At 43.4% G+C, this 22,632-nt stretch overlaps 2 protein-coding genes across 2 annotated transcripts in view; one reads left to right on the top strand and one right to left on the bottom strand.

Moving 5' to 3' along the window:
- The window catches only part of LOC126187674 (putative protein tag-52), a 174,394-nt gene extending 157,775 nt beyond the window's left edge, over window positions 1-16,619 (bottom strand). Inside the window, exons 1-2 of the mRNA XM_049928907.1 lie at window positions 16,355-16,619; window positions 15,838-15,968 (exon numbers count right to left, since the gene is read on the bottom strand). Of these exons, the coding sequence (XP_049784864.1) occupies window positions 15,838-15,968; window positions 16,355-16,466 (243 nt within the window). The 5' untranslated portion in view covers window positions 16,467-16,619. The remainder of the gene's footprint in view (window positions 1-15,837; window positions 15,969-16,354) is intronic.
- A 98-nt stretch (window positions 16,620-16,717) lies between these two features.
- The window catches only part of LOC126187675 (aurora kinase A-A-like), a 72,673-nt gene continuing 66,758 nt past the window's right edge, over window positions 16,718-22,632 (top strand). Inside the window, exons 1-4 of the mRNA XM_049928908.1 lie at window positions 16,718-17,049; window positions 17,699-17,890; window positions 17,974-18,108; window positions 18,218-18,376. Of these exons, the coding sequence (XP_049784865.1) occupies window positions 16,958-17,049; window positions 17,699-17,890; window positions 17,974-18,108; window positions 18,218-18,376 (578 nt within the window). The 5' untranslated portion in view covers window positions 16,718-16,957. The remainder of the gene's footprint in view (window positions 17,050-17,698; window positions 17,891-17,973; window positions 18,109-18,217; window positions 18,377-22,632) is intronic.

The raw sequence follows: 22,632 nt of genomic DNA, 5'->3' as shown, positions 1-22,632 counted from the left end.
CACACAGGTCGTCATGCACACTCCAGTGGACAGATGGTAAGAGGCTAGGGCTACAGATTGAAAGGTCAATGGCGGAGTAGGTGCCATGCGCCACACTGAAGTGTGTGGAGGCACCATCATTCAAAATAGAGAGATCGAGCTGCCACAATAAATGCTCAACGGTGGCGCCTCGACCTGTTGCCACTGACCCACCCCACAGAGGGTTATGGGCGTTAAAGTCGCCCAGTAAGAAGAAAGGTGGCGGCAATTGGGCTATCAGCGCAGCCAGGACATGCTGCGCGACATCACCCTCCGGTGGAAGGTAAAGACTGCAGATGGTAAGAGCCTGCGGCGTCCACACCCTAACAGCGACAGCCTCTAAAGCTGTTTGGAGAGGGACAGACTCGCTGTGAAGAGAGTTAAGGACATAGATGCAGACGCCACTAGACACCCTTTCATAAGCTGCTCGGTTCTTATAATAACCCCGATAGCCACGGAGGGCGGGGGTGCGCATTGCTGGAAACCAAGTTTCCTGCAGAGCAATGCAGAGGAAAGGGTGAAGGATGATAAGTTGGCAGAGCTCAGCTAGATGGTGGAAGAAACCGCTGCAGTTCCACTGGAGGATGGTTTTGTCCATGGCTGAGAAAGGCGTGCCGGGACTGGGACGGCAGATTACGCCGCTGGCTCACCTGCTGCCTCCGATTGAGCACCCGTGCTAGTGCTATTGCTATTCACGGCGTCTGAGGGACCGGCGAGATCGAGGTCCTCAGCGGACGCCAGAATCTCCACCTCGTCCCCAGACGCAGAGCTAGAAGGTTGCGATGGGGTGGCTACCACCGCGCGTTCCTTGGGCTTAGAGCTGCTCTTCTTTGATTTCTCACGCTGCTCCTTGGGTTTAACTGGCTGGGAGGGCTACACCGATTCAGTCTCCGGGACTGAGGAGGATCGGGAAGCCCTTCGACCTGCAGATTGTGGGCACTTACGCCACTGTCGATCGTCAGCCTTCCCGCCAGTGGAAACCTGGGAAGGGAGGGACCCAAGGGACCCCTTGCGAGCGTGAGAAGCCGAAGAAGTTGGACACTTCTCCGGCTTAGAAGCGGGGACCGACGTCCCCGATGGGGGGGATGGTGTTGCTCCTGAGGTAGGTGGCACAGGAGCAACCCGGTGGGTAGAGCCCCCCACTGGCAAGGGGGCAGGAGGAGTTGTACCACTCGTCGATCCGGCCGGAAGGCTCGAAACTGATGGGGCTAGCACAGGTGTTGTAGCAGCGGCGTAGGAAGTTGTCATTCGCACTGGATGTAATCGGTCGTATTTCCGTTTGGCCTCAGTATAAGTCAGTCGGTCCAGGGTCTTATATTCCATGATTTTGCGCTCTTTCTGGAATATTCTGCAGTCTGGCGAGCAAGGTGAATGGTGCTCCCCGCAGTTGACGCAGATGGGAGGCGGGGCACATGGAGTATCGGGATGAGATGGGCGTCCGCAACCTCGACATGTGAGGCTGGAAGTGCAGCGGGAAGACATATGGCCGAACTTCCAGCACTTGAAGCACCGCATCGGGGGAGGGATATAGGGCTTGACGTCACATCGGTAGACCATCACCTTGACCTTTTCCGGTAACGTATCACCCTCGAAGGCCAAGATGAAGGCACCGGTAGCAACCTGATTGTCCCTTGGACCCCGATGAACGCGCCGGACGAAATGAACACCTCTACGTTCTAAATTGGCGCGCAGCTCGTCATCGGACTGCAAAAGGAGGTCCCTATGGAAAATAACACCCTGGACCATATTTAAACTCTTATGTGGAGTAATAGTAACGTTAACATCCCCCAACTTGTCACAAGCAAGTAACCTGCGTGACTGGGCAGAGGATGCCGTGTGTATCAGTACTGAGCCAGAGCGCATTTTAGACAAGCCCTCCACCTCCCCAAACTTGTCCTCTAAATGCTCGACGAAGAACTGAGGCTTTGTGGAGAGAAAAGACTCCCCATCAGCTCTCGTGCAAACTAAGAATCGGGGCGAATAACTGTTACCTCCATCCTGGGACTTACGCTCTTCCCACGGCGTGGCCAGGGAGGGGAACGTTTTCGGATCGTACTTCTGAGCATTAAATTGAGCCCGAGAACGCTTAGAGACTGCTGGCGGCTGGCCGCCAGCGAGAGATGATGTACCACGCTTCATTGCGGGTCATCCGCCCTGATGCCACCTACTCCGACCAAGGGCCCTCCCCACGGGCGCCACCCAGCCACAGCAAAGGCCACCTGGCAGGATGGCCGTTGCCGGGAGTCCTGATACCCCAGGAGGATAGGCATCTACTCCTTGGCATACGTGGGGAGTTAACGGCGCAGGCATCAGTAGAGCGATCCCTGTGTTGTCAGGGGGCTACAACCAAGAGGGTACATGGCGGCCCCACCACAACGGACTGGCTACCGTGCTGGATCTTAGGTGCAAAACTGTCCAAGGTCGTCGTCGCAGTTAAAAGAAACACTGCAGAGGGCAGCGTGGTAATCGCACCCAGGGACGTATCCCCGCCCTAAAGATCGAAAACGAGCGGGACACCATTGCAACGACGAGAAAGACGGCTAAAGGTCTAATTGCACGACGGATACAGTGCACCATGTAAGGCGCCCTTCCCCAATTGGCTCGCTCTTCGGAATAATTTAGAAAGATGGAGGTCAAACCCGAGAGGGGACCATCACATAAGGCCGAAACATGGGAGACTCCTTTTAGTCGCCTCTTACGACAGGCAGGAATACCGCGGGCCTATTCTAACCCCCGAACCCGCAGGGGGGGGGGGTCCTTTTGTGAAATTTATGTTGGCAGCAGTAGAATTATTCTGCAGGGTCATTCCATGGTTACGGATGTAACATTTGCACAATTTACATTGAAATATTAAACTGAAAATGAAAAACAGGTAGATCCAAATATGACACTATATACAGTACAGGTTTGATGATGAGAGCTGTTGATTTGCCACCAAACAAAGGAACAGTAAGTGTTACAGATTTAACAAAACCTTCAATTTTTGTGGAATGACCCTGCAGTCAGCTTCAAACTCCAGTTCTCTAAATTTTCTCAATAGAGTTTTGCAAAAAATGTAATCTTCACTCCAGAAATTTCCATTTGAGTTCACAAAGCATATCTGTAACACTTGTATGTTGATCAGACTTAACAGTAACAACTCCAGCAACACGCCTCTGAACTGTTTGTTGACTTCCTTTAATCCGAAATGGTGGGGATCCCAGACACTCAAGCAGTACCTGAGAATGGATGTCACTCACTCATGTTCTGTATGTGGTTTCCCCTTACAGATGAACTATTCTTTTCGTAAAATACTCCCAATAAACCCAAGTTGACCATTTGCCTTCTGTACTACTGTTCTTTCGTGCTTATTCCAATTCTTGTCTTTTTGCAAAATTATGCCAAGTATTTAATCAAAGTGACTCAATCTAGCAACACACTACATGCTGTATGTGTACATTACGGGTTTGGTTTTCCTACTTGTCTGCATTTATTTACATTTTTCTACATTTGGAGTCGGCTGCCATTCACCACACCAACCACAAATTTCGTTTAAGTCATCTTGAGTCCACTTAACAACGACACCTTTCCATATACCACGGCATCATCAGCCAACAGTTGCAGATTACTGTTCATCCAGCCCATCAGATCATCTATGTATAGAGAAAATACAAGTGGTACCATCACACTTCCCTTCTGAATTTCTTGCTCTATTGAACTCTCACCATCCAGGACAACGTGCAGGGTTCTGCTACTTAAGAAGTCTTCAGGCTACACATATACCTGGAAATATAATCCGTATACTTGTGCTTTCATCAACAGCATGCACCAGGGAACCATATCAAATGGTTTTCTGAAATCTAGGAATGTGCAATTAGCCTGTAGTCCTCCATTCCTAGTTCGCAGGATGTCACAAGAGAAAATGGAAAGCCCAGCTTTGCATGAGTGATGCTTTCTAAAACAGTGTTGATTTGTGGACAAAAGCTTTTCAGTCTTAAGGAGACTTATTATATCCAAACTTGGAATATGTTCAAGAATTCTGCAACAAACTAATTTTAAGGAAGTTGGTCTGTAATTTTGTGGGTCCGTTCTTTTACCCTTCTTGTATTCAGGAGTCACTTGTACTTTTTTCCAATCACTTGGGACTTTGCACTGGGTGAGAAATTTGCATTAAACAGAAGCAAAGTACAGGGCGAATGGCACACAGTACTCCCGGTAAAACTAAATTGGGATTCCCTTCAGACCGAGAGAGTTATTTTATTCAACTCTTTCAGTTGCTGCTCTATGCCAGGGATGCCTTTTACTACCCCCTCCATACAGAAGTCTGTGTGATGGTCGAAGAACAGTATGTTTGTATGATCCTTCTGCAAGAATGATTTCTTAAACACAAAATTTAAAACTTTGGGTTTCCTTTTCGTGTCTTCTGTTGCCACACAAGACTGGTCAACGAGTGACAGGATAGAAGCATTCAACCTACTTAGCAATTTTACGGAGGTCCAGGATTTTCTCAGGTACTCGGCAAGATCTCTCGCCAAGCTACGACAGTTCAAGTTGTACGCTTCGCACATCAAGCTTTTTACATGGACAAGAATTTCTACTAAACTTCATCTGCCGACATTTGCGTGTTCTTTTTTGAAACGCCAGTGCAACCATCTCTGCTTTCTCAGCATTTTCCGATTTCTGTTATTAAACCACAGTACATGTTTCTATCCTTAAACTTACTTAGCACAAGCTTCTCCAGAGTGCGATTTACAATCAGTTCAAATTTTGTCTATAATTCCTCTACGTCCATCATATTGGAACTTAATGAGGTACATTCATTGTCTAAGTAGAATGCCAACAGCTGTCTATCCACTGTGTCAAACAAAATACTCTCATAGCCATCTTGATGAATTTATTAACTTTAGTAACCACTGTCAGTATATCACAATGATCACTAATACCTGCCTCTATGCTGACACTGTTGATAATGTCAGGCCTGTTTGTAGCTACAAGGTCTAAAATATTTCCATTGCATGTAGATTGTTGAAACAGCTACTCAAGAAAGTTTTCAGAAAACATGATGGAAACTGCTTCAGAATAATTTCTATCCATGCCACCTGCAATGTATCCATAGACATCCCAGTCTATGCTCAAAACGTTAAAGCCACCTCCAACTAAAATTGAGTGATCTGGGTGTTCCTGTGCCACTCGGTGTAGTCTTCCTTTGAATACTTCTAAAACTGTCTTGTGCGGAATTGGGTGCCTGCTGAAAACATCCATTAATTAACTTGAGTTCACTTAGGCCAATTATTCACACCCAGATAACTTCACAACTAGACTCAATTTCAATCTCGACAGACATAATATTTTCGTCAACTAGCATGAACACTTCTCCTCCTATGGCATCTAATCTGTCCCTCAAATGTAAGTAAAATGCCTCGCTAAATAGTTTGAAGTTTTCAATTTCAGGTTGCACCCAAGACTCAGTTCCAAGAATAATATGAGGATGACAACTTTCCTGGAGATCACATCACCCACCAGCCACCTTATAGTCCATAACTGGCAGCCTTTAACTTCCACATGTTCGGGACATTTGAAGATTCTCTACATGGCAACTTCTTTGAAGATGATGAGACCATAATTTGTGTAGGGAAAACATGGCTACAAACACAGAACAAAAGCTTTTACCCACAGGGAATACAGACTCTTACACAACACTGGCAGAAGATCATAAAATGTGTCTGAGACTACGTAGTATTATAAAAGTACGTATAAAAGAAATGTTGAGTGATATTGTCACCAAATTCTAACTCTTATGAATAAATATGATCGGAGAAAAAACTGTGAGACATTATTTAATGAACAATCCTCAAAATCAAATATTTCCATGAGGGAAAAAGGGTGCAGAAACACTTTGATCTTTTCCAGTGTTATCTGAGTACAACAAGGCAAGAAAGTAGTGCAAAAGAACATAAGTATAGTGAGATGGGGAAGATGAGCTAGCCTAAAATAGCCGAAACAGCCAGAAGGGACCATCGCCCCTCTCCTCATTCCAAGGGCTCATCTTATGCTGAGATGTAAGCTCTGGCAGTCACTGTAGAAGATGGGCAGAAAGTTCAAGTCACAGAATAGTAAAACAGTAGATAACAAACTAGTATGAAAAAGGAAAAGTGCAAAAGCCTAAAAAGGTTGAAAAGAACATGAGTCATGTAGAACCACTGTTCAGGAGTGTCTAGATGGCCAGTTCTCTTTAGCAATTGCATTTGAGCTGTAGAACCAAATAAGCTGTAAAGCAAAGGCAAAACAGAGACAGAAATGTAATAAAATGCAGTGAGGTGGGTCAGGTGCAGTGGCCAGAGGCAGCCTGTGCATTGCAAGGACAACTTCAGCACGCAACTGGCATCCCCCAGTCACTGTAGAATACTGGCTGAATGCTCAGACCATAGAAATGTAAAAAGAGGTAATGAGATCACAGTGACAAACTTCAAATTAGGATAAATAAACTACTCTCTTGGGTAAAATGTTCTTACCTAACAGCAAAGAAAGTGACTCTTAAAGCTTCAGTGTTTGCCACAAATCAGAAAAGGTGGAGCATGCAAAGGACATGGGCCAGCAAACAGAGGGGTGCCCTGACGACAATGGGGTTGGTGCTCTTGCCCGAGGATGTGGCCACAAAACATCCAGGCGAAGCTGCAATAGAGCTGGCAATGGACAGTACATTACCTTTGGCAATGGTGAAGGTGAGATCATCATGCAGGCATGGTCTCTTTCACTGTGCATAGAGAGCATGACACATTGTTCCTTATTACAAATAATGGAAAATCCACGATGGAATGTAACAATATTATGAAAAGGAAACTTGCTACTCATCATATAGTGAGATGCTGAGTCACAGATAAGCACAACAAAATGACTCAAAATTAAAGCTTTCTGCCGCTAAAACCTTCGTCAACAATAGATGACGCGCGCGCGCACACACACACACACACACACACACACACACACACACACACACACACACACACACACACAACTGTAGTCTCATGCAACTGAACCCACACTTTGAGCAGCAGCAGCAGTAGCACCAGTGCACGATGGGAGGTGACTGGGTGGGGGTAAGGAGGAGGCTGGGGTGGGGAGGGGGAGGGATAGTATGCAATATGGTCCTACTCATGTCTGGATTTATCGTTAAGTAGGAATGGGAGTGGGAGGGCTAGGCCAAGTTCCGGGAAATCGAGCAATACAGGCTCCGACAGAGACAGCGAGTACCGCACCTCAGAATAGGCAACTCTCTCAACCCAGATACGCGTCGAAGGTACAGGGTACAAGATCACAGTTTGGTGCGGAACATCAGAAACCAATATCGGCCCTGCAACGATCATAAATACAGATGTTTCTTGTCTTACCAAACCTTAATTCGGAAGAATGTATATAAAAGGATATACCGAAATCACGGTCACTACGCAATCAAACCAAGAACTGGGGCACAATTCTCAATAATGATAGGTTAATTCTCAGACCTGTTACGACCAAATATATATTAAATGATTTAAACAGTACGTATGTACATAAAACTAGAAAAAAATGTAATCAACCAAGTAACAGGCCCAGAATATTAAAGTTAATGGCCGTAAGCTACCAAGTAAACCTGCTGCGGGTAAGACTATTAAATGCCCAGAATTATTTTACCTTTTAAATATTAACAGACGTAGATAAAGGACTACAAGAAGATGATACATATATGTAAAACTAGAACTATGTTATCTTGATGACATCGCTAATAATCAGTCGCCAGACCTGCTGCGACCCAACATATACATACATACATAAAAGGGGCTTAAACCGCAACATATATACGTCTATTTTAAAAAACTAAAACTATCTAATCAGCCAAGCCACAAGCACAGGGTACAACTGCTAGTGACTGTAAAACATTAGGTAATAAGTTTTCAACTGTACGCTGATTGAACATTCAACAGCGCTCTGTCAAAAGGCTCTTCTTGTGGCTTGTCATTAAACAAATTGTGATTCGACGGTGCACGTTAATAACAGGAGATACTAATAACAGGAGGTACTAATCTTGCCAAGTTATTAATAATCACAGAGCAACGACGTATTTGGTTATAACAGTAATTTCCACTTTACACTCATTGAACACTCAATATCGCGCTGTCGAAAGGCTCCTCTTGCTGCTTGCCATTAAACAAATTGTCATTCAACGTTGCATGTTAACAACAGAAAAATTTGGGGAACACTACAAGAAAACCATGACACAAATCTGCAAGATGCTAACTTGGAGATCAAGTTGACAATATACCATTTAAAGGTACACACACACACACACACACACACACACACACACACACACACACACACAAACGGTCTAGTCTGCATGAGGCTGCTTCAGATACCAACAGCCACAGTTTAAATCAGCACGTCCTCATTAAGGGGGAGGGGACACAATACATACGGAAAGAGCAATCTTACCACAAGCCAGGTACTTGATAATACAAACAACAGAACATCATGCCACCAGGCACATTGCCTCACCACCCTTCTGGATGAGTCGCAGCCGAATCACGATGGGGCATGGCTTACCACCTCAAAACAGCTCACCGTTTGATACAATCCTGCTCGTGAAACTTGGCTGACATAAGGGCCACCTGCCAGTAACTGCCTGTATGCTAGTACGTCCTCTTTCTCCAAAGGCCGCCAGTAATGGCACACTAAGCACTGTGACCCCCTCTGGCGATGCGCCAGAGGAAGGAGAGCACAGCTCAGTGTGGTGGAGCGGTGGACAATGAAGTGCTGCAGGTTAGACGAAAGGCAGGGGAGGGATGGGTGGGTAGCGGAAAAAGAGAGAAATGAAAGACTGGGTGTGATGGTGGAATGACAGTGTTGGAGTGGGAACAGGGAAGAGGCTGGATGGGTGAGGACAGTCGCTGACAAAGGTTGAGGCCAGGAGGGTTACAGGAATGTAGAATGTATTGCAGGGAAAGTTCCCACCTGTGCAATTCAGAAAGGCTGGTGTTGCGGGGAAGGATCCATATGGCACAAATGAAATGAAGAATATCATGTTTGGCAGCGTGTTCAGCAACAGGGTGGTCCAGTTGTTTCTTGGGCATAGTTTGTCACTGGTCATTCATGCAGACAGACACCTTGTTGGTTGTCAAGTCTACATAGAATGCAGCACAAAGGTTGCAGCTTAGCTTGTAGATTACATGACTGGTTTCGCAGGTAACCCTGCTTTTGATGGGATATGTGATGTTAGTGACCGGACTGGAGTAGGTGGCAGTTGTTGGAGGACGTATGGGAAAGGTATTGCATCTAGGCCTATTACAGGGGTATGAGCCATGACATTGGGGATTGGTAGCAGGGGTGGTGTAAGGATGGATGAGTATATTGTGTACGTTCGGTGGACGGCGGAATACCACTGTGGGAGGGGTGGGAAGGATTGTGGGCAGGACATTTCTCATTTCAGGGCACTACGAGAAGTAGTCGAAATGCTGGCGGAGAATGTCATTCAGTTGCTCCAGTCCTGCGTGGTACTGAGTTACGAGGGGGAATGCCCGTCTGTGGCCCGACGGTGGGACTTTGGGAGGAGGTGGGAGACTGGAAGCATAAGGCATGAGAGATTTGTTTTTGTACAAGGTTGGGAGGATAATTATGGTCAGTGAAGGCTTCAGCAAGTTCCTCGGTATATTTTCAGAGGGACTGCTCGTCACTGCAGATGCGACTCCCATGGATGGCTAGGCTGTATGCCAGGTACTTCTTAGTATGGAACGGGTGGCAGCTGTCGAAGTGGAGATATTGATGGTGGTCAGTAGTTCTGATACGGACCGAGGTACTGATGTAGCCATCTTTAAGTTGGAGGTCAACATCTAGGAAGATGGCTTGTTGGGTTGAGTAGGACCAGGTGAAGCAAATGGGGGAGAAGTTGTTGGGGTCCTGGAGAAATGTGGATAGGTTATCCTCACCTTTGATCCAGATACAAGAGATGTCATCAATGAATCTGAACCAGGTGAGGGGTTTAGGATTCTGTGTTTTTAGGAAGGATTCCTCTAGACAGCCCTTGAATAGGTTGGCATAGAATAATGCAATGTGAGTGCCCATAGCTGTACCCCGAATTTATTTGTAGGTAATGCCTTCAAAAGAAGAGCAATAGTGGGTGAGGGTATAGTTGGTCATGGCGACTAGGAAGGAGGTTGTTGGTTTAGAATCCGTCGGGCATTGGGAAAGGTAGTGTTCAACAGCGGTAAGGCCGTGGGCTTTAAAAATGTTAGTGTAGACGGAGGTGGCATCAATAGTGATGGGCAAGGCACCCTCTCAAAATATACCGAGGGTCTCACTGAAGCCTTCACTGATCGTAATTATCCTCCCAACCTTGTTCAAAAATAAATCTCCCGTGCCTTATGCTTCCAGTCTCCCACCCACTCCCGAAATTCCACTGTTCAGCCACAGAGGAGCATTCCCCTCTTAACTCAGTACCACACAGGACTGGAGCATTTTCCGCCAGCATTTCGATTACCTCACGTTGTGCCGAGAACTGAAAAATGTCCTGTCCACTATCCTTCCCACCCCTCCCACAGTGGTAGTCTGCCATCCACCAAACCTACACAATATACTTGTTCATCCTTACACAACCCCTGGTCCCAGTCCCGTATATCATGGCTCATACCCCTGTAGTAGGCCTAGATGCAAGACCTGTCCCATACATCCTCCAACAACTGCCACCTACTCCAGTCCAGTCACTAACGTCACATATCCCATCAAAAGCAGGGCCACCTGTGAAATCAGTCATGTAATCTACAAGCTAAGCTGCAACCACTGCGTTGCATTCTATGCAGACATGACAACCAACACGGTGTCTATCTGCATGAATGACCAGCGACAAACTGTGGCCAAGAATCAAGTGAGCCGCCCTGTTGCTGAACACACTACCAAACATGACATCTCTTATTTCAATGACTGCTTCACAGCCTGTGCCATATGGCTCCTTCCCACTAACACCAGCTTTTCTGAATTGTGCAGGTGGGAACTTTCCCTGCAATACATCCCATGTTCCTGTAACCCTCCTGGCCTCAACCCTCGCTAGTCACTGTCCTCACCCATCCAGCCCCTTTGTCGTTCCCATTCCAGCACTACACAACCGTCATCCGTCATTCCACCATCACACCCAGTCTCTCTTTTTCACTACTTCCCCCCCCCCCCCCCCGCCCTCTGTCTAATTTGCAGCAGTTCATTGTCCACCATCCCCACCATCTCTACCCCAGCCTCCTCCATACCCCCTCCCAGTCACCACTCCCATCATGCATTGGTGCTGCTGCTCGCAGTGTGGTTTCAGTTGCCTGAGACACAGTGTGTGTGTGTGTGTGTGTGTGTGTGTGTGTGGGCGGGGGGTCTATTGCTGACAAACACCTTAACGGGCGAAAGCTTTAATTGTGAGTCTTTTTGTTGTGCCTATCTGCGACTCAGCACCTCCACTATATGATGAGTAGCAACTTTCCTTTTCATAATATTGTTCTTTACTACAAGCGTTCAAGAGTTGAAGGTGTAGTGTTAACTGCAAGTTCGATCCCAGTTTCCTCATCTACAAGTTTTCATCTTGTTTGCCACATCTGCCAATTGATTAGCTAGCTTGTTCCCCAAACTGGTAAAAGTTAAGGATAGGATACAGGGTAATACACACGGTAAATGGGTGTGTAGACAGCTGGTTTTAGGTAAACAATGCAAGAGTAATAGGCAGGCAATGTGATTTGTTGTAATGCTCTATCCACAATTCGGAGGTGGACTAGATATTACAAAAAATGTCAGAGACAGGAGGGGTGGGGGTGGGAGGGAGGGGGTGGGGGTGGGAAGAGAGCAACACAACAGTTGCATTCTCAGCACTGATTACTAAAAACTCCCTTCACATTGAGTATATTACAAACGTACTTGTGTACAGGAAATCAAACAATGGAAACTCCAGGTAGGAATACCAACAAAGTAGGAAGAGAGAGATTGCCATTTACGACAAAGAAGACACATTAAGTTGCAACAGGCATGGTTAAAAGATACTCACATATAGCTTTTGGCTACAGCTTTCATCAGCTCGTGCGCGTGCACACACACACACACACACACACACACACACACACACACACACACACACACACACACAATGAAGCACACCTCATGCGAACATGATTGTCATCTCCACTATCTCGGGCCAGAATGCAACATCATATGGGATGCAAGCAGCAATTTGGACGGGGTGGGGAAGGGGAAGTGATAGTAGTGCAATGGTGGGAAGAGAGTGAACAATATCTGGTGGAGGGTGCAGGGACTAGACTGCCAACAGGCGCAGCATCAGGAGGTTGTGGGGCAGGCAGGTGATGAAAAAGGAACAAAAAAGGAAAGGAGCAAGGAAAGACGGACAGATGTGTGGCCACAGGACTGCAAATAAACAGAGTGGGAGACGAGATAGGGAGGAGGAGATAGGACAGAGGGGGTGGAAACTGTTGGGCGGAGGTTGTGGGGACAGAGTGTTACGTTGATTGAGGCCAGGATAACTACGGGAGCGGGGAATGTATTGTAAGGATAACTCCCATTTGCACAGTTCAGAAAAGCTGGTGGAGGAGGGAAGAATCCAGACGGCTCAGGTAGTGAAGCAGCCATTAAAATCAAGTGTGTTATGTTCAGCTGCATGTTGAGCCATACTTTGCTCTTGGTCACAGTTTGGCAGTGGCCATTAATCCTGGTGGACAGCTAGTTGGTAGTTATACCAAAATAAAAGTCTGTGCAATGATTGCAGCAGAGCTAGTAAATGACAAGGCTGCTTTCACAGATGGCCTGGCCCCTGATGGGGTGAGATAAACCTGTGACAGGTTTGGAAGAGGAAGTGCTGGCTGGTGGATTGGGCAGGTTTTGCACCTGTGTCTTCCACAGGGATATGATCCTTGTTGTAAGAGGTTGGTATTGGGAGTGACATAGGGATGGGCTAGGATGTTATTGAGATTGGGTGGATGATGGAGCACCACTTTAGGAGGGGTGGAAAGTACCTCGGGTAGGTAGGATGTCCTTCATTTCAGGGCATGATTATGTAATCAAATCCCTGGCAAAGGATGTGGTTCAGTTGGTCCATTTCAAGGCGGTACTGGGTGATGAAGGGGACACTACTTTCTGCCTGGTTATTCGAGGTGGGAGGATAATTGGGGTTGTGAGGGGAAATGGCACAGGAGATCTGTTTGCAGACTAGGTCTGTGAGATAGTGCCTGTCTGTGAAGGCCTTGGTGAGACCCACCCAAACACAACAACATCCCAGTCCATCCCTATGCCATTCCCAATCCCAACTCCTTACCACAAGGATCATATCCCAGTGGAAGACTCGGTGCAAAACCTGCCCAATCCACCCAGCCAGCACTTACTATTCGAGTCATGTCACACATTTATCCTACCAATCAGGAGTCGTGCCACCTGTGAAAACAGCCATGCCATTTACCAGCTCTGCTGCAATCATTGCACAGTTTTGGTATGGCTGCCAACCAGCTGTCCAACAGGATAAATGGCCACTGACACTGCGGCCAAGGGAAAAGTACACTACCCTGTGGTGCAACATGCAACTAAACATAGCACACTTGATTTCAATGGCTGCTTCACTAACTGAGCCATCTGGATCCTTCCCTCCATCACCAACTTTTCGGAGCCGCACAGATGGGAGTCATCATTACAACACATTCTCCACTCCCGTAATTATCCTGTCCTCAGTGTACGATGACATACTGTCCCCACACCCTCCACCCAACAGCTTCCACCTCCTCTGTCCTATCATCTCCTCCCCAGACTCGTCTCCCACCTTGTTTATTTCAAACCCTCTGGCAATGCATCCACCTGTCTTTCCCTGCTCCTTTCCTTTCTTTGGTTGCTTTTTCCCCACCTCCCTGCCCCAGAAACTCGTGGCGCTGCACCTGTTGACAGTCTAGTCCGTGGTACTGCATTCCGGCCTGAGATGCTGGAGTCAGAAGTTGTGTGTGTGTGTGTGTGTGTGTGTGTGTGGGGGGGGGGGGGGGGGGGCATCTCTCTTTACTGATGAAGGCTGTGGCTGAAAGCTGTATGTGAGCACCTTTTAATCGTGCCCGTCTCCAACGTTACTACATATACACGCCAACAAACACAAACAAAAATAAAGATCAGCTCACTCCAAAAATAAAATGAAACTAACAGGACAACTCCGGAAAATTGGGGTTTAGGGCGGACACAAGCTACAGATACAACAATAAAAAACTGTACCATCCAAAAACAAATAATATAAAAAAATTAAATTACAATGTTCCGCTACACCAAAAAACCACAGGAATCAGATATTTCCCTTGAGCTACATAGCTCAACCGCAGATATCGATACCAAAACCCCACACATACAATTCTGAAAGGTGGAACCAAAACTGCAACAACTCAATAATCCAAATACCCCATATTCACCACATCAATTAAAACACAACTGACCTACCATAAATACATAGTAGGCTACACAAAACATCACAATGGCTATAGAATAAAACCAAAAACAAAAATTACTTGCCAGCAAAAAGCCTCAGACAGTACCACCTAGGTTGTCCAACCCCCCCCCCCCCCCTCGCACACCACACACAAACAAACATAGAAATGTGCATGTGGCACCACAGATACACGTCCCTCGTCCAAGCTGCCAGAACTCTCATCAACCTTATGTTGTTGCCACAAACATGACACTTAACATATTCAGCAATAAGACTGAACGTTTGCAGAATCAGTATGTTCAGACATCATATCTCACCTTCCTCAGAATGTAATGATACTCGTGAACTTCGCTGTCACATCCATACCTAACCAAATAATAAGAAAATTAGACTTCTTTCTGAACAACAAACGCCAAACTAATCAGACCTAACATAAATGCCAAACACATATCCAAAAAAATCTTAATAACCCACTGAAAACACTTCCACAGCCCATGTTACCACACCAATTATTTAAACTCAAAACAGCGTTAGCACAATGACAACCAAAACTCAAATAAAACCAATACCACACATTAAACTCAGCACATCGACACCCACCACCAAAGGGCACGATCAAATGGCCTACAACAACGTGGCATCTACAAACACAATCAACTCAAAACCTCCGTGTGATAGTGACATGACACATCACAACATTATGTTGAAGGTCAAAGCAGATGGGTGGAATCGGATGCTTCCATTGGCACTATCACTGTAGGCCTACTTTAGCCCAGTCAGAGTGCAGTGTGAAGCAGATGGGACCAGTTGCTGGAAAGAAAGAGGCACAAGCCAGGTAACTACTATCTCCCTCACGCACTGGTGATAAACGTAAGAGATAGCAACATTATACCATTCCTGATTTGCAACAATGATAATTACAGACCTGGCCTGCAGCTTTAATAAATACTTAAATATTTCATAGAAAATGAAACAAACTTTCCCTCCAATTATTCAGACATAACATTACACTTTGATATGACAGGGTAACAATAATAGCACTATGCACTGGTATTCAAAGAACAGCAAGAATTAGTCACTATCTGACATTGGGATTTCTGACTTTGACTGATTTAGACCCAAAGAACTGAGACTTAAAGACAGTCAACAAACAGTAAGTCAGTCAGTCAACTGCTGGCACGACTGCGTATAACAAACTAGAGGTGTCTTCACCAATCCTTATCACAGCTGTGTTTATCACTAATCAGTTATATAGATTGTTTATAATAATATTAAAAATATGTAGCATATAATCAAATATACATTGAGAAAATGAGTTCATTGTGATCAAGAGCTATCGAACAGTAGACCAATCTCATCCGCCGCAACACAAGTGCAGTTACCTTCATCACAGTCTCCAAGCTTCGCAGGTAGCTAACCTCCGACGTTAGTATTTCTTGAATTGCTTTATTTCGTAAAGAAATTCGTTTCTCTTCGTCAGAAGTTCGTTTCACGCCGTCAAGATCAGACAAAACTAAATGCGATTAACAAAAAGAAACAAAGAATTTTAGTGAAAAAGTGATTCGGGTTTCAACGAAAACTATAAACTTAATGTACAATATCTGATGCGATTTTTGTATTACAAAATTAGATTTTTAGCAAAGGAAATGAGTAAATTGGAGTTGGTAATTTGCATGTCATGTACTTGTGAGTCAAGCGTAGGAGTACTAAAACCTATGTCCTGTTACAAATTTATGATCATATTGACAAAAGTCTACACAAAAACAAGGGAAAATGTTCACCGAGTGGATATGTAACTGCATCAACGTTAGATGATGAAAGTATTTTGGCATCACCTCACGATCAAAAGTTTTCTGTGGCAAAAAATTCTAAGACCAGTAATAGAAACGTACTTATTACCTTTCAGTCTAGTTCTAGTTGTAAGTATATTACGCTCTTGTATGACGTTCCGCAATTCTGCGCTAAGAGTAAGCTGGTTCTGCGGTGTGAAGTGAACGGAGAAATCCATCATATCTTTAACCCGCAGATTGGAAAACTCTTAACGAAAGACTTGGCGTAAAAAAATTTCTTAAATGGTTCTACAATAAACAATCTGAGAACCCGCCGTTACACAATAGTCATAACACCAAAACACGCATATACAAAAACCGCTGTCAACCTGCCCTCCAATAACCTCATGGTTTCACTTAGAGCCAATCAGGCTTGCCGAAACAAGTGACTGCTACGACGAAGTTCCAATAGAAAACAAGCACACCTTCCTTTTAAATGCATCTGATTTTAAAACGGTTTTCGGTCAGGTGTTTTTGGAATGTTGAAGTACTTCGTAGTGTGACAAGTAAGGAGTGAGACGACGCAAGATATTCAACAGGTAGCACAGAATTAAGCAAATTGTGCAAAGCATTTGTTGGCTGAAGTGAGAAGACTTATGATCTAAGAAGATCCATAATTAGGGAGCGATTTCTTCACCACGTTATGAAGAGATAGTATATTTTCAGGGAAAACATGGAGAAGACAGCTGGAATGTCTGCTCGTAATGCACCACCAAATGTAGGTCTTAGAATGGAAGGAGCAGCAAAAGATGCGCGGTCCAGCAGGTAAGCTATCTTTTTCACAGAGAGAGAGAGAGAGAGAGACTGAGACTTCACTTCCTAGGTTTAACATAAACAATGAATTGAGTATTTATGCTATGAGAGTGACGATCAACGTTTACGCTGTTGTTTTAACGTCTGAGCAGAACTTTTTCATCCCCAAAAGTGACGGCCTAATAAATTTCTTAATTTATTCTGTATACTGGCACATGCATAGACACCTGTTACTTTGTGAGTTTTCTCAGGATTGGTTAGAAGTAGCAAAATTTTTAAGCCTTTTTTTTTTTTTTCATCGTGTTCTTGGTACCAGACTTCATTTACCCATTTCTTCCTCTTTCCATGGAGAATTGGTGCGTACTATTGATAGTAAATGAATAACTTTGTCATTCTTATTAGTAAGTGTAGAAAACTTGGTTGTCTGTGCTAGCAAAACTGCTGTAATCATATGCGATGTGTATCATATTATATTGACCTTTTCTTACAATGTAATAAAATTCTAGCAGAATTGTTAAGCTGATAATTATTAGTCTTTAGTTTAGCAAATTACACGCTCTGGGACTACCCCTCCCTCCCTCCCCCCCCCCCCCCCCAGTAGATACTTGGTGAAACTAGTCATAAAGTAAATTATCTATCAAATAATAAAATTAAATTTCAGCAAGACCTGGACATTGTCTGATTTTGAAATTGGAAGAGCACTGGGAAAAGGAAAGTTTGGAAATGTTTATCTTGCTAGGGAAAGAAGTTCAAAATATGTAATTGCACTCAAGGTTCTATTCAAATCTCAGCTGGTTAGTGCAAATGTTGAGCACCAGCTAAGAAGAGAAATTGAAATACAGTCACACTTGAGGTAAGTTTAAGGATGCAATGATCATACACTAAATGTTCAGTGTTAAGTTACATTTGTTACTTAATGTTTCTGAAAATTTATAGGCATCCGAACATTTTGAAACTGTATGGTTATTTTCATGATGAAGCAAGAGTATACCTTATTTTGGAGTATGCTCCTAAAGGAGAACTTTTCAAAGAGATAAAATCACAGCCACAACAAAGGCTGGATGAAGTAAGGTAAGCTTCATTACAATGCTAAAGTATACAGATGTATATTATTTTCCAAAAATTGGTATTTAAAGTTTTGTTCTGCAATATTTTCTCAGAATAAAAAAAATTGTTACAGAACAGCTAACTACATAGCACAGTTGGCTGATGCTCTTCTCTACTGCCATAATAAAAAGGTAATTCACAGGGACATCAAACCAGAAAACTTACTTATTGGCAGTAAAGGTGAATTGAAAATAGCAGACTTCGGCTGGTCAGTCCACTCACCTCAGTCAAGGTGTGTACAGCTCAAGACTCTTTATTGGTATATACTTTTAAGTGAATACAGTGTATTCTGTTAACTAACTAATGTAAAACTGATTTGATTTTTGGCTTGGTAAGAGGCGCATGTGGCGTTCATTCTGCAAACATTTGTACATCATGTATTGCCACTTCGATGCTCGGTAAGATCAGGCACTGTGAGTGCAGCCAAATAGTAGGCCAGGCTTCAAAATTAAACTAGTCACATAATATAAATACTGCAACTATTTAAAGAATCGTTACAAAATGGTTTAAGAAACGTAATAAAGTTGCTGGTTCCCTGTCAACAAAATGTTAAAACTGAAAAATTTGTTTGAGGCATTCAGCAGGCAGGCATATAAGAGTTAATATTGCCAAGCTTTCAGGCACTGTTCTACTTTTCGAACTAACTAATGCAAAACGAGCATGTGCACAACCACATTGTGACAAAGTAACACTTTTATTTTTTCCAGTAATTAAATTATGTAGAAATGTTAAGATGTAGTGTTTTTAATTCAGAGATCTGAAATGAATCCACACTCTAGCCAGACACTTAATCTAAACTGGTGGTGAGTGTCTGAAGTATCTATACAACTATTTGGGTGACTGCTGTTGCTTTCTACAATAAAATGTCATGTGATGTACATGTATTCATATAGCACAATGTTGGCCTTCCGGATAATGGTACACATTATTGTTTGCTTCTGGGAGGGGGAGGCAGTCTGGCCCCGATTCAATTCTGCCTGGTGGATTAACGATGAAGACTGGTGTGCTGGCCAACTTTGGTGTGTTTTTTAGCTGGTGTCCCACGTCCCAATAGATGACTAACAGGCTGGTACGCAAGTGCCACTTTGAATATGTGCTACACAAACATTAGAAAAGTTTCTTGACTTTCACATAGAATTCCCTCTAGACACACAGGTTAGGTACACTGATTCCTCCTCACTGGTGAATTAGAGGCTGATGCCTGTAAATGTTTTCAGTAGCTAATTATCAGTGTAGTTCAATGCTTAAATAATTTGTACGTTTTTCTGCAGGTATATAAAGAGCTTGCACTAGCACTCTAGGTTTTGCACTTTGGGTTAGATAAGGGTGGTGGATGTATGGACAAACATGTAGTGACATAATTATCTACTTCTTATACGTCCTGTGTTGACTAATGATCATGACCGAAACATGGTAACATGCACATGTGACGGAACTTGGAAAAGTTCGTGACTCACACAGAACGAACAAAAATTCTATCTGGGTCATTTCATGTCAATTCAACCAATTCGAGAAAATGCTCCAGCTGATAGTCTCAGATTTGGCTGAAATTAGCACACCAATGCTACCAAGTGTGGAACACTCATGTACAAAATTGGAAGTTCCCCTGCCAATTAGTTCCAGAATCATGGCTTGTGAAAGGTGGCGTGACCCAGAAATTGCAACCTGCATCTGGCAAATCTGTCTTCAGACCCAACTTTAGGTCTTAATAACTTTGGAAGAAATTTTTACAACCCAGTAACATCCACTTAGAGAACACATTCTATGAATCAAAACACCAACAACATATTTCTGAGGGAAAATAAAAAATTCCAAATGTGATTAAAAATGTAATACGTTAAAAGGTACATATTGTAGGTGCCCTCTATGCCAGATATAATTCACTCAAAAAGGGTATAAATTTTTTTTGGTGGTAAGCTTAATGTGGCCTAAACACACACAGAACTCATCTTGCCCATATCAGTCACGCAAACAGTTACATGCACACGAAAATACAAAAAAAAAATTGAAAAATTACCTGAAAAACATGGATTTCCTAAGTGTGGTAGCACGAAAGGGACAAGTGATATCCAAGCCAAATTTCAAACACTGCATAAGTAGACCATAATATAATATGTGGCAAAATTTCAACTTGTTATTGCAAGGCATTTGTGTACAATAAAAGTTAAGAGATGTATTTGGTTATGTTTCTTTTAACACGATTTAGCAAGTAATAGTGATGATGCAGACAGCTTGTTTCTGATAAAGCTGCAGCAATTGTTGGGAACCATTAGGCAACAAAGTTAAACAATGGTAATTTTCAGGGACAGAATGAGTCATTAAAAAACAAAGGCAGGAACAACAAAGGAAACAAGCAACAATTACAGGTTACTTATGTTTTTAAGATTCTAGTTCAGACGAGTCAGTACTGTTGTGGAAAGTCAGTATGGAGGCAGAAGAGTGTACTAGTGGTGCTTTTGTTCAAACAAGTTGCAGTATTCAAGCATCTGAATGTCATAAAACCACATATGGAACAAAATGTGGCATTCGCTTTGTACTGTATGATCTGGATGAATCGGACCAAGATTTGTTGCTATTGAGATCCGGGATACACCTTGTGGACACAAGTACAGTTCCAGGAAACCTTAGTGTTTATCATAATATGAAAGTGTTTCTGGATAAGTATTCTTTCCTACAAAGAAGTTGTTTTGATCCATTTAGGATTCATAAGAAGACAGTGAAGTGTAGCCTCAGAAATTTTATTTAATCAGTATTGAAAGTGAATCAGTGCATGGGACTTAACATGAAACCAGGACAAAAGTTATGTTCCAGGTGTGTTACACTGCTAAAAAATGAAAAATATTCTGATAATTTACATGCCAGTGACCTACAACCACAGTGGATGAACAATTAAATACTTCAGTGACTGCTCTTGGTTTGTCTCCCATGAAGACACACAAAGTACAGAAAAGAGACAGGCCCAGCTATGGTAGAAGAAAACTAAAAGAAGCTCAAATGGAATTAAAACACAAAATAGCTGACACACTAATGGTGGAAGAGGAACTACTATCTGCTCCAAAGGAACAGAAATCATGCCAGAAATGATCTGATTTGGACAAAATTGTGCATGATTTGAAAGAAAAATGTACCATATCCACACGCCAGAAAAAAGTACGAAGGAGTGCTTCCACAACTTCAACAGGCTCAGGGTAAGCAATTGAGTTCAGAAATAAAGGTGCTAGTGTTGGAGTTCTATGAAAATAATGACTACAGCCGAATAATGCTGGAAAAAAAAGGCTATGTAACGGTGAAAATGGGAAATGTATGTGTACAGGTGCAAAAAGACTGCTGTTATGCAACATATCAGAACTATATGTAGAATTCAAGGAAAAGTATCCAAATATCAAAGTAGGTTTATCATCTTTTTTCAATCTTCGGCCAAAATGGGTTGTGCCTGTAAGTGCAAGGGACACACACAATGTTTGTGTATGTGAGACCCATCGAAATGCTAAGCTGATGTTTGCTGCTATAAAGGATTCTGGTCTGGATTACAAAGGTGCAATGAAGCTGCTAGGGTGTGACATCAGTTCCTACCAGAGCATGATACACAGGTGTGAAAAGTGTCCTGGTAAGGCAAATCTCTCAGAACACATGAATAACAAACTGTATGGTGAACTCCTTATGGATGACAATGAACTTTTTTCTTATAAACAGTGGACGCCCATGGATCACACAATCCTTGAAACAAAGCAAAGTACATAGGAGATTTTGTTGAAATGTGTTGTCAAAAAAATGGACAAACTGACCACTCACAGCTTCACAGCAACAGCACAATCGGCTTATCTCCAGTTTTGTAAGGACAATTTGAAACAAGATGAAATTATAGTAATATTAGACTTTTCTGAAAATTATGCATTTATAGTTAAAGATGCCATCCATGGATATCATTGGGACAGCAGTCAACCAACTCTCCAGCCATTTGAGAATTACTATAGAGGTGAATCAGGTGATGTCTGTCATGAACCTGTGCATTTTTAATGACTGTTTAATTCATGATGCCATTGCAGTTCATGCTCACATTTGCACTGTCGTGACGTGTGGAAAAACAAGCTGCCTCACATACATTTTGCAAAATACTTCAGTGGTGGGGCAGTTAGTCAGCACAAAAACTGTAAAAATCTCAAATTTATGCATGCCTTACCATGATTTTCAGATTCATGCAGAATGGAATTTTTTAACAAGTCATGGTAAAAATGTATGTGATGGTATTGGTGCTACCATTAAGTGCATGGCATCAAGAGCTAATCTGCAGCACCCTACAGGAGGTCACATTCTAACACCTCTTCAATTATTTACCTGGGTACAGAAAAATATCTCTGGCATAAGATCATTCTATGTTTCGAAAGATGAGGTGAAATCAGTCGAAGAGTTGCTAAAAAGCAGACTAGGACACGTTGCAAACTGTTGCAGGCACAAGGCGCCATCATCACTTCTCTCCAGTGGACTCTG

The sequence above is a fragment of the Schistocerca cancellata genome, chromosome 5 (assembly GCF_023864275.1).
Source record: "Schistocerca cancellata isolate TAMUIC-IGC-003103 chromosome 5, iqSchCanc2.1, whole genome shotgun sequence".
NCBI classification, from domain to species: Eukaryota; Metazoa; Arthropoda; class Insecta; order Orthoptera; family Acrididae; genus Schistocerca; species Schistocerca cancellata.
The sequence above is the reverse complement of the archived record's forward strand: the minus strand, read 5'-3'. Positions and strand labels throughout refer to the sequence as shown.